Source organism: Cyanistes caeruleus, chromosome 34 (genome assembly GCF_971803275.1).
Source record: "Cyanistes caeruleus chromosome 34, bCyaCae1.hap1.1, whole genome shotgun sequence".
Taxonomy (NCBI): Eukaryota; Metazoa; Chordata; class Aves; order Passeriformes; family Paridae; genus Cyanistes; species Cyanistes caeruleus.
The window spans coordinates 1,469,806-1,480,862 of record NC_141735.1 but is presented as its reverse complement, the minus strand read 5'-3'; the positions used below and the strand labels follow the sequence as shown (position 1 = coordinate 1,480,862).

Genomic DNA, 11,057 nt, shown 5'->3' with positions numbered 1-11,057 from the left:
GCCACGCGAAAGCCGATTGGCTGCGGCTCCTCTTTTGATTGGCTGACGCGCTGCGTGACCCGGAAGTACCGGAGGCGCTGCCGGTGATGGCGGCGCGGGCGGCGCTGGAGGCCGCGGCCGTGTCGCGGGACGTGGTTTTGTTCCAGCACGACCGCAGCCGCTTCTTCCGCCTCGTGGGGCTCTTCTGCGCGGGCCAGGGGCTCTTCTGGGCCTACCTGGCTCACTTCGCCTTCACGGCGCTGCGCCCCGCTCCCGGACCCGGTCCCGACGATCCGCTGCGACCCCGCGACAACAAATGGCGCTACGGGTTCACGGCGTCCTGCCTCACCGTCGGTAGCGGGGGAGCGGGGGCAGGGCTCGGGGGGAGGCTCCGGTGCTGAGCCCGGTGTCCCCGCTGGGGCTCGGGGCTCGGTTCCGGTGCTGAGCCCGGTGTCCCCGCAGGCTCGCTGGTGCTGGCGGCGGGCTGGCTGCTGCCGCTGCGCTCGGTTCGCCGGGTGACGCTGCTGCGGGGCGGCTCCGCCGTCACCATCGGGACCCACGGGCCGCTGGGGCTGGGCCGGCGCTCGTTCACCGTGCCGCTCCGGGACGTGTCCGGCCGCGCTCACCGGGCTGAGGTGGCCGCCGCCATCCCCATCAAGGTGCGGGGCCGCCCCTTCTTCTTCCTGCTGGACAAGGCCGGGCAGCTCAGCGACCCCCGGCTCTTCGATGTCACCGTGGGCGCCTTCCGAAAGTTCTAGAGCGCTGCGGGCCCGGGGGACACGCGGGGGACACCGGGAGAGCCCGGCCCGCTCCCTCCGGGGGGATTTGGGGGGGTCCCGGCTTTGTCACCCCTCAATAAACGCTGAGGAACCCGCGGGGGTTGCGCCTCACGGACCCCTCCCCAAATGGGTTCGGGGAAGGAATTTGGGGTCCCGAGGTTCCCCCCCCGCCCCCCGGGGGAGTTTTGGGGGTCTCGGAGCCGTTTTGGGTGTGGGGGAGGGGCGGTTCGGGGGGTCCCCGATTTCCTCCCCTCCCCCACCCCGGCTCTGAAGGGGGGACGAGACAACCCCAGGGGGCGGGGCTATGTTAATGAGTGTACCCCCAAGGGGGCGTGGCTAATGCAAATAAAGAAGCGCAGTCAACCAATCACGTTGCGAGGCGGGGAAAAACCCGGCGGGCGGGGTTACAACCAGGGCCCGGCTGCTGATTTGCATAAACGGGCGGGGTTATGCAGATTTCCCGGGCCGGAGTGCGCGAAAGGCACGCTGGGAGAGTTTTTCGGGGGATTCCGGCTGCTGATTTGCATAAATAGGCGGGGTTATGCAGAATTCCCGTGCCGGAGTGCGCGAAAGGCACGCTGGGAGAGTTTTTCGGGGGATTCCGGCTGCTGATTTGCATAAATAGGCGGGGTTATGTAGATTTCCCGTGCCGGAGTGCGCGAAAGGCACGCTGGGAGAGTTTTTCTGGGGGTTTCGGGGTTCCCGGGGGTCGCAGCGGGCGGGACGCGAGCGGGAAATGCGGGAGGGGGCGCGGGGAGAGCCCGGGAACGGCTCGGGGCGGGCGCGGGGGCGGCGCGGGGGTGAGCGTGAGGTTGGGGCGGGCCGAGCGGGGCCGGCTGCGGGGCGAGGAGCTGCGGCGGCATCGCTTCTCGGCCTTTTGGCTAAGATCAAGTGTAGTATCTGTTCTTATCAGTTTAATATCTGATACGTCCTCGATGAGAGGACTTCATATTAAACGGATTTTTGGGCTCGGGAGTTGGACCCGGAGCTTGCTCCCTCCGCTCCGCGCATCGTCCCGGTATTGCAGTGCCTCCGGGAACGGTGCACCCCGCCCGGGGTCATCACACGGTTAAAGACAGATTAAAGCTGCTGCTGCTCTATCGCGATATCGCTGCCCATCGTCCCGCTATTGCAGTGCCTCCGGGAACGGTGCACCCCGCCCGGGGTCATCACAGGGTTAAAGACAGACTCGGCTCCTGCTGCTGCTGCTGCTCTATCGCGATATCGCTGCCCATCGTCCCGGTATTGCAGTGCCTCCGGGAACGGTGCACCCCGCCCGGGGTCATCACAGGGTTAAAGACAGACTCAGCTGCTGCTCTATCGCGATATCGCTGCCCATCGTCCCGCTATTGCAGTGCCTCCGGGAACGGTGCACCCCGCCCGGGGTCATCACACGGTTAAAGACAGACTCAGCTCCTGCTATCGCGATATCGCGATATCGCTGCTATCGTCCCGCTATTGCAGTGCCTCCGGGAACGGTGCACCCCGCCCGGGGTCATCACAGGGTTAAAGACAGACTCAGCTGCTGCTCTATCGCGATATCGCTGCGCTTCAGCCTCCGACCCTTCTCTGTCGCGATATCCCCGAGCTGCGCCTCACACCCGGACTCTTCTCTATCGCCATATCCCTGATCTATCGCGGCTCTATCGCGATTCTGTTGTGATTCTATCGCGATTCTATTGCTGATCGATTGCGGCTCTATCGCGATTCTGTTGCGATTCTATCGCGATTCTATTGCTGATCTATCGCGGTCCTATTGCCGATCTATCGCGATTCTATCGTGGCTCTATCGCAATTCTATCACGGTTCTGTCGTGGTTCTATCGCGATTCTATCGCGGTTCTGTCGTGGCTCTATTGTGATTCTATCGCGATTCTATTGTGGCTCTATCGCAATTCTATCACGGTTCTATCGTGGTTCTATCGCGATTCTATCACGGTTCTGTCGTGGTTCTATCGCGATTCTATCGTGATTCTATCGCGATTCTATCATGGTTCTATCATTGATCTATCGTGATTCTATCGTGGCTCTATCGCAACTCTATCGTGGCTCTATCGCGATTCTATCGTGGCTCTATCGCGATTCTATCATGGTTCTGTCATAGCTCTATCGCAACTATCGTGGCCCTATTGTGATTCTGTTGCGATTCTATCGTGGCTCTATACATGATTCTATCATGGTTCTATCATGGCTCTATCGTGATTCTATCGCAGTTCTGTCGCGATTCTGTCGCGGTTCTATTGTGATTCCATCGTGATTCTATCACGATTCTATCGCGGTTCTGTTGCGATTCTATCGCAGTTCTGTCGTGGCTCTATTGTGATTCTATCATGATTCTATCACGATTCTATCACGATTCTGTCGTGGCTCTATCGCGATTCTATCGCGGTTCTATCGTGATTCTATCACGATTCTATCGCGGTTCTATCGCAGTTCTGTCGTGGCTCTATCGCGATTCTATCGTGGCTCTATCGCGATTCTATCGTGGTTCTATCGCGGTTCTATCGCGATTCTATCGCGGTTCTGTCGCGATTCTATTGCAGTTCTGTCGTGGCTCTATCGCGATTCTATCGCGGTTCTGTCATGGCTCTATCGCGATTCTATCGCAGTTCTGTCGTGGCTCTATCGTGGTTCTATCGTGGCTCTATCGCGATTCTATCGCGATTCTGTCATGGCTCTATCGCGATTCTATCGCGGTTCTGTCATGGCTCTATCGCGATTCTATCGCAGTTCTGTCGTGGCTCTATCGTGGTTCTATCGTGGCTCTATCGCGATTCTATCGCGATTCTGTCGTGGCTCTATCGCGATTCTATCGCGATTCTGTCGTGGCTCTATCGTGATTCTGTCGCGATTCTATCGCGATTCTATCGCGGTTCTGTCGCGCTCACGGCCCTGCCATGGCCGCTGGGCCTCGCTCCCACGGCGCCTCTGCCCCCCAACGGGGCCTTGGTGTGTTCAAACAGACCCAAAGCTCCCGGCACGGCGACAAATCGCGATTATCGCGACAAATCGCGATTATCGCGACACGAGCGGCGGGGTCGCGCTTCGGGGTCACCCCTGGGCTTCATCCCAGATTAACGGCGTCGATGTCGCGATAACGGCGTCGATGTCGCGATAACGGCGTCGATATCGCGATAACGGTGTTGATATCGCGATAATCGCGTCGATACAGCGATAATGGCGTTGATATCACGATAATCGCGTTGATACTGCGATAACGGCGTCGATACCGCGATAACGGCGTCGATACCGCGATAACGGCGTTGATATCGTGACAGTCGCGTTGATATCGCGACAGCGGCCGCGCTTCTGCGACGTCACCCCCAGGATACCCCCAAAAATCACCCCCAAAACTCCCCCAAGGCCGGGCTGGGGCAGAGCCCCCTCCCCAAATTAATTATTCCCGAATTAATTATTCCCGAATTAATTATTCCTGAATTAATTATCCCCTGGGGGCGGGGCTAAACCCCCCCGAGGGGGGCGGGGTTAAAGATTTAAAGGGGCCGCGCTCCGGGTTGGCGGTGCTGGATCCCCCTCCCCAAATTCCTCTGTGCTCTCTCCCCACCCATCCCAGCAGCCCCCAGACCCAATTTCCGATCAAATTCCAAAAAAAACCCCAAAATCCCGTTTATTTACGTTATTTACAGCGGGGGAGGGGAAGGTTTTGGGGTGGGGGTCTCGGGACCCCCCCCCCTCAAAACCCCGAAATTTTCCTTTTCTTGCTTTTCCTGGGGGTGGGGATGGACTCCAGAGCGTCCCACAGCTCGTCCCCCTCCTCACCCTTCTCCTTTTGGGGAGGGGGCTCCTCTTGGGCCTGGAGAGGGAAGGGTTAAAGGGGTGGGGGGCACCCCCAGACCCCCCCAAAACCCGCCCGGGGTGGGGGTCTCACCTCCCAGTCCAGGTGTGTGTTCAGCAGGAGGCAGGTGAGGCGCGACTTCAGGTACACCTGGGGGGACAGGGGGGTTTTGGGGGGACCCAGGGGGGATTTGGGGGGGTTTTGGGGGGGGTTTGGGGTTTTTTGGGATCAATCTCAGGAGTTTGGGGTGGTTTGGGGGGGGTCCCAGTTGGTTTTGGGGGGATTTAGGGGGGTCCCAGTTGGTTTTGGGGGGATTTAGGGGAGTCCCAGTTGGTTTTGGGGTGGTTTTGGGGGGGATTGGGGGGGGTCCCAGGAGGTTCTGGGAAGGTTTTGGGGTCCCAGGAGGTTTTGGGGGGATTTAGGGGGGTCCCAGGAGGTTTTGGGGGATTTAGGGGGGTCCCAGTTGGTTTTGGGGGATTTAAGGGGGTCCCAGGAGGTTTTTTGGGGTGGTTTGGAGGGTCCCAGTTGGTTTTGGGGGGATTTAGGGGGTCCCAGGAGGTTTTGGGGGATTTAGGGGGATCCCAGGAGGTTTTGGGGGGATTTAGGGGGGTCCCAGGAGGTTTTGGGGGGATTTAGGGGGGTCCCAGGAGGTTTTGGGGGGATTTAGGGGGGTCCCAGGAGGTTTTGGGGGATTTAGGGGGGTCCCAGTTGGTTTTGGGGGATTTAAGGGGGTCCCAGGAGGTTTTTTGGGGTGGTTTGGAGGGTCCCAGTTGGTTTTGGGGGGATTTAGGGGGGTCCCAGGAGGTTTTGGGGGGATTTAGGGGGGTCCCAGGAGGTTTTGGGGGGATTTAGGGGCGTCCCAGGAGGTTTTGGGGTGGTTTTGGGGGGGATTGGGAGGGGTCCCAGGAGGTTCTGGGAAGGTTTTGGGGTCCCAGTTGGTTTTGGGGGGATTTAGGGGGGTCCCAGGAGGTTTTGGGGGGATTTAGAGGGGTCCCAGGAGGTTTTGGGGGGGTTGGGGGGGGTCCCAGGAGGTTCTGGGAAGGTTTTGGGGTCCCAGGAGGTTTTGGGGTGTTCCAGGGGGTCCCAGGAGGTTTTTGGGAAGGTTCTGGGGAGGTTTTGGGGCGGTTTTGGAGCGGTTTTGGGGATGATTCGGGAAGGTTTTGGGGAGGTTTTGGGGCGGTTTTGGGAAGGTTCTGGGGAGGTTTTGGGGATGATTTTGGGCAGGTTTGGGGAGGTTTTGGGGCGTTTCAGGGAGTCCCAGGAGATTTGGGGATGGTTTTGGGGATGTTTTGGGGAGGTTTGGGGAGGTTCTGGGGAGGTTTTGGGGAGGTTTTGAGGAGGTTCTGGGGAGGTTTTGGGGCTGTTCTGGGGAAGTTTTGGGGAGGTTTCAGGGAGGTTTTGGGGCGGTTCTGGGGATGTTTTGGGGCTGTTCTGGGGAGGTTTTGGGGAGGTTTTGGGGCAGTTCTGGGGAGGTTTCGGGGAGGTTTCGGGGAGGTTTTGGGGCTGTTGTGGGGCTGTTGTGGGGATGGTTTCGGGGAGGTTTTGGGGCGGTTCTGGGGAGGTTTCGGGGAGGTTTTGGGGCAGTTCTGGGGAGGTTTCGGGGAGGTTTTGGGGCGGTTTCGGGGAGGTTTCAGGGAGGTTTTGGGGCTGTTGTGGGGAGGTTTCGGGGAAGTTTTGGGGCGGTTCTGGGGAGGTTTTGGGGAGGTTTTGGGGCTGTTGTGGGGATGTTTTGGGGATGTTTTGGGGAGGTTTTGGGGCAGTTCTGGGGAGGTTTCGGGGAGGTTTTGGGGCAGTTCTGGGGAGGTTTTGGGGAGGTTTTGGGGCAGTTCTGGGGAGGTTCTGGGGAGGTTTCGGGGAGGTCTTGGGGCGGTTCTGGGGATGATTTTGGGGAGGTTTCGGGGTGCCCCACCTTGTGCCGCAGCCGCCCGTCGCTCAGGCCGTGCAGGCGCAGGAATCGGTCGAGGCCGACGGAGGCGACGAGGGGCAGGCGGGGGTGGCACTGCAGCCCCCGGACCCCCCCGGCAAAACCCTTCAGAGCCCTCAGCACCCGCCCTGGGGGGCACGGGGGGGTCAGGGGGGTGCGGGGGAGGGGCACAGACCCCCCACCCCCACCCCCACCCCTGGGACCCCCAGCCCCGGGACCCCTCCTCACCTTTGCGCAGCTCCAGCACGGCCACGTCCCCCCGGGCGCTGCCCACGACCACCGAGCTGGGGAGGGGGGAGATGGGGAGATGGGACCCCACCCCAGGCACCCCAAATTCACCCCTGGACCCCCCCAAACCCCCCAGGAGCCCCCCAAACCCACCCAGGACCCCCCAAACCCATCCAGGACCCTCCAAACTCCCCCCAGGACCCACCAAAACCCATCCACGACACCCAAAACCTCTCCAGGACCCCCCAAATTCCCCCAGGACCCCCCAAACCCCCCAAATTCCCCCAGGACCCCCCAAATTCCTCCCAGGACCCCCCCAAATTCCCCCAGGACCCCCCAAAACCCATCCAGGACCCCCCAAAACCCCCCGCAGGGCCCCTCAAACCCATCCAGGACACCCCAAACCCCCCCCAAACTCCCCCCAGGACCCCCCAATCCCCCCCAGGACCCCCCAAACCCCCCCAGGACCCCCCAAATTCCTCCCAGGACCCCCCCCAAACCCCCCAAATTCCCCCAGGACCCCCCAAAACCCATCCAGGAACCCCCAAAACCCCCCGCAGGGCCCCCCAAACTCCCCCAGGACCCCCCAGCACTGACGTGTCCCCGGGGGGCAGGGCCAGCGCCGTCAGCGGCGCCTCCCCGAAGGTGACGTCGAGCACCGGGCGCCGCTGGGGCGTGGAGAGGTCGTAGAGACGCACCTGGGGCAGGTGAGAGCGGGGGAGGGGCGGGGATGGGTGGGGGAGGGGCGAGAGCCACCCCCTCCCCTGTGCCCCACCCACAGCGGGGTCCCCAATGTGGGGGTGGGAGCTGCAGGTGTCCCCAGGGGTCCCCAGGTGTGTCCCAGGTGTGTCCCCAGGTGTGTCCCAGGTGTCCCCAGGTGTCCCCAGGTGTGTCCCAGGTGTCCCCAGGTGTCCCCAGGTGTGTCCCAGGTGTCCCCAAGTGTGTCCCAGGTGTGTCCCAGGTGTCCCCAGGTGTGTCCCAGGTGTGTCCCAGGTGTCCCCAGGTGTGTCCCCAGGTGTGTCCCAAGTGTGTCCCAGCTGTGCCCAGGTGTGTCCCAGGTGTCCCCAGGTGTGTCCCAGGTGTCCCCAGGTGTCCCCAGGTGTGTCCCAGGTGCCCCCAGGTGTGTCCCAGGTGTCCCCAGGTGTGTCCCAGGTGTGTCCCAGGTGTGTCCCAGGTGCCCCCAGGTGTGTCCCAGGTGTCCCCAGGTGTGTCCCAGGTGTGTCCCAGGTGCCCCCAGGTGTGTCCCAGGTGCCCCCAGGTGTGTCCCAGGTGTCCCCAGGTGTCCCCAGGTGTGTCCCAGGTGCCCCCAGGTGTGTCCCAGGTGTCCCCAGGTGTGTCCCAGGTGTGTCCCAGGTGTGTCCCAGGTGCCCCCAGGTGTCCCCAGGCTCCCTTAGATTCCCCCAGGTGTCCCCAGGGATGTCTCAGATATCCCCACGTCCCTCCCAGCTGTCCCCAGCTGTCCCCAGGTGTGCTCCAGGTGTCCCCAGCTGTCCCCAGCCATCCCCAGGTGTCCCAGGTGTCCCCAGGTGTCCCCAACTGTCCCCAGCCCTCACCTGGCCGTGTCCCAGCCATCCCCAGGTATCCCCAGCCATCCCCAGGGGTGTCCCCAGGTGTCCCCAGCCCTCACCTGGCCATGCCCCAGGTGTCCCCAGCCATCCCCAGGTGTGTCCCCAGGTGTCCCCAGGTGTCCCCAGGTGTCCCCAGCTGTCCCCAGGTGTCCCCAGCTGTCCCCAGGTGTCCCCAGCTGTCCCCAGGTGTCCCCAGCCATCCCCAGGGGTGTCCCCAGGTGTCCCCAGCCCTCACCTGGCCGTGTCCCGTGCAGGTGAGGACCCGTTGGGATCCCGGCAGGAACTGCAGGTCCCGATCCCAGACGGGCACGCGCAGATCCAGCCAATCGTTCCTCACCTGGGGACATTTGGGGACATTTGGGGACATTTGGGGACATTTGGGGACACTGAAAACCTCCCAGAACATTCTTCAGCTCCCACTCAAACTCCTGACCCAAAACTGAGATTTTTTTGGGGGGATTTTCCTGAAATTTGGGGTTTTTTTTGGGGGATTCAAACACCAAAAATAAAAAATTTTGGGGAACTTTTGGGGTTTTTTGGGTTTTGCTCCCATTTTTGACCCCAAAACCAAAAAATTCCAATTATTCTGAAATAAATTTTTGGGATTTTTTGGGTTCCTCTCCCATTTTTATCCCAAAACACAAACGCCAGGAAGGATTTTGGGGCTCTTTGAGGATTTTTTTGTGTTTTCCTGAGGATCCCACTCACATTTTTGATCCAAAATAGAGAATTTTAAACAATCTTAAATTTTTGGGGTTTTTTTTTGGGGTCCCATTCACGTTTTTGATCCAAAATAGAAAATTTTGAATATTTTGAAGAATTTTTTGGATTTTTTAGGGGATCCTGATCACGTTTTTGACCCAACCCAGGAACTTTTTAAGGGATTTTTTGAAGTTTTTGGGGTCCCACCAACGTTCTTGGCCTCCCACTTAAAATTTGGGGGGATTTTGGGGGGTTTTTGGGGCATTTTGGGGGTTTTTTGGGGTATTTTGGGGGGTTTTTGGGGTATTTTGGGGTGGTTTTGGGGTTTTTGGGGGTCCCACTCACGTTTTTGGTGCAAAACAGGAACTTTTTAAGGAATTTTTTTGAGGATTTTGGGGTCCCACCGAGGTTTTTGGTCTCCCCCCTGAGATCTGGGGGTACTTTTGGGGTATTTTGGGGGGTTTTGGGGCATTTTGGGGTATTTTGGGGTGTTTTTGGGGGGGGTTGGGGGTTTTTGGGTATTTTGGGGGGTTTTGGGGGTATTTTGGGGGTGGTTTTGGGGTATTTTGGGGTATTTTTGAGGGGTTTTGGGGTATTTTGGGGGGTTTTTGGAGAGGTTTTTGGGGTATTTTGGGGGTGTTTTGGGGGTGTTTTTAGGGGTGTTTTTAGGGTATTTTTTGGGGTGTTTTTGGGGTATTTTGGGTTTTTTTGGGGGGTATTTTTGGGGTGTTTTTGAGGGTGTTTTGGAGGTGTTTTTAGGGTATTTTTGGGGGTGTTTTTGGGGTATTTTGGTTTGGTGGTTTGGGGGTTTTTTTGGGGGTATTTTTGGGGTGTTTTTGGGGGGGTTTGGGGTATTTTTGGGGGGGTTTTGGGGGTGTTTTGGAGGTTTTGGGGGGGTTTTGGGATATTTTTGGGGGTGTTTTTGGGGTTTTGGAAGGTTTTTTTGGGGTATTTTGGGGTGTTTTTGGGGTGTTTTTGGGGTGGTTTGGGGTATTTTTGGGGTTTTTGGGGGGGATTTTGGGGTGTTTTGGGGGTTTTTTTGGGTGTTTTCGGGGTTTTTGGGGGTCCCACTCACGTTTTTGGCACGGAACAGGGGCTCCCCGGGTCGCTGCAGGTCCCACACCTTGAGCCCGTTCTCCTTCCCCGCCGTCCCCAGCACCTGAGGCCGCGCCGGGTCCTGGCGCATCCGGCACAGCCCCGGCCCCGCCCGCAGCTCCTGCAGGGGCTGGAGCGGGGAGGGGTCACCCCAAAACCTCCCAGAGACCCCAAAAACACCCAGAAACCACCCCCAAAACCCCCAGAGACCCCAAAACCTCCCCAAAACCTCCCAGAGACCCCAAAAACAGCCCAAAAACAGCCCAAAACCACCCCCAAAACCCCCAGAGACCCCAAAAACACCCCAAAACCTCCCAGAGACCCCAAAAACAGCCCAAAAACAGCCCAAAACCACCCCCAAAACCCCCAGAGACCCCAAAAACACCCCAAAACCTCCCAGAGACCCCAAAAACAGCTCAAAAACAGCCCAAAACCACCCCCAAAACCCCCAGAGACCCCAAAAACACCCCAAAATCCCCATTCTGACACATCTCACAGCTCCTGCAGGGGCTGGAGAGGGGAGGGGTCACCCCAAAACCTCCCAGAGACCCCAGAAACCCCCAGAGACCCCAAAACCTCCCCAAAACCTCCCAGAGACCCCAAAAACACCCAAAAATCCCCATTCTGACACATCTCGCAGCTCCTGCAGGGGCTGAAATGGGGAGGGGTCACCCCAAAACCCCCAGAGACCCCAAAAACAGCCCTAAACCACCCCCAAAACCCCCTGAGAGCCCAAAAACCCCCCAAAAACAGCCCAAAACCACCCCCAAAACCCCCAGAGACCCCAAAAACACCCAGAAACCACCCCCAAAACCCCCAGAGACCCCAAAACCTCCCCAAAACCTCCCAGAGACCCCAAAAACAGCCCAAAAACAGCCCAAAACCACCCCCAAAACCCCCAGAGACCCCAAAAACACCCCAAAACCTCCCAGAGACCCCAAAACCATCCCAAAAACCACCCCAAACCCACCAAAACCTCCCCAAAAC

At 59.2% G+C, this 11,057-nt stretch overlaps 2 protein-coding genes and 1 non-coding gene across 4 annotated transcripts in view; 2 read left to right on the top strand and 1 right to left on the bottom strand.

Moving 5' to 3' along the window:
• Positions 1 to 50: 50 nt before the first annotated feature.
• Positions 51 to 1,125, top strand: TMEM223 (transmembrane protein 223). The gene is made up of 2 exons (XM_086871097.1): positions 51 to 333; positions 442 to 1,125. Exons 1-2 carry the CDS (start codon positions 87 to 89, stop codon positions 735 to 737), a joined length of 543 nt encoding a protein of 180 aa, XP_086727223.1. The 5' UTR covers positions 51 to 86; the 3' UTR covers positions 738 to 1,125.
• A 494-nt stretch (positions 1,126 to 1,619) lies between these two features.
• Positions 1,620 to 1,810, top strand: LOC147647764 (U2 spliceosomal RNA). The gene has a single exon (XR_015281397.1). It is a non-coding gene; the product is annotated as a U2 spliceosomal RNA (small nuclear RNA).
• Positions 1,811 to 4,359: 2,549 nt separating this feature from the next.
• Positions 4,360 to 11,057, bottom strand: part of WDR74 (WD repeat domain 74) — a 9,441-nt gene continuing 2,743 nt past the window's right edge. The window contains exons 5-11 of one of the 2 annotated variants that reach the window (XM_086870952.1): positions 10,051 to 10,200; positions 8,509 to 8,610; positions 7,303 to 7,403; positions 6,706 to 6,761; positions 6,463 to 6,605; positions 4,647 to 4,703; positions 4,360 to 4,571 (exon numbers count right to left, since the gene is read on the bottom strand). In XM_086870952.1, coding sequence (XP_086727078.1) covers positions 4,452 to 4,571; positions 4,647 to 4,703; positions 6,463 to 6,605; positions 6,706 to 6,761; positions 7,303 to 7,403; positions 8,509 to 8,610; positions 10,051 to 10,200 — 729 coding nt within the window. In that variant the 3' untranslated portion in view covers positions 4,360 to 4,451. The remainder of the gene's footprint in view (positions 4,572 to 4,646; positions 4,704 to 6,462; positions 6,606 to 6,705; positions 6,762 to 7,302; positions 7,404 to 8,508; positions 8,611 to 10,050; positions 10,201 to 11,057) is intronic. The other variant, XM_086870953.1, reaches the window with a different exon arrangement.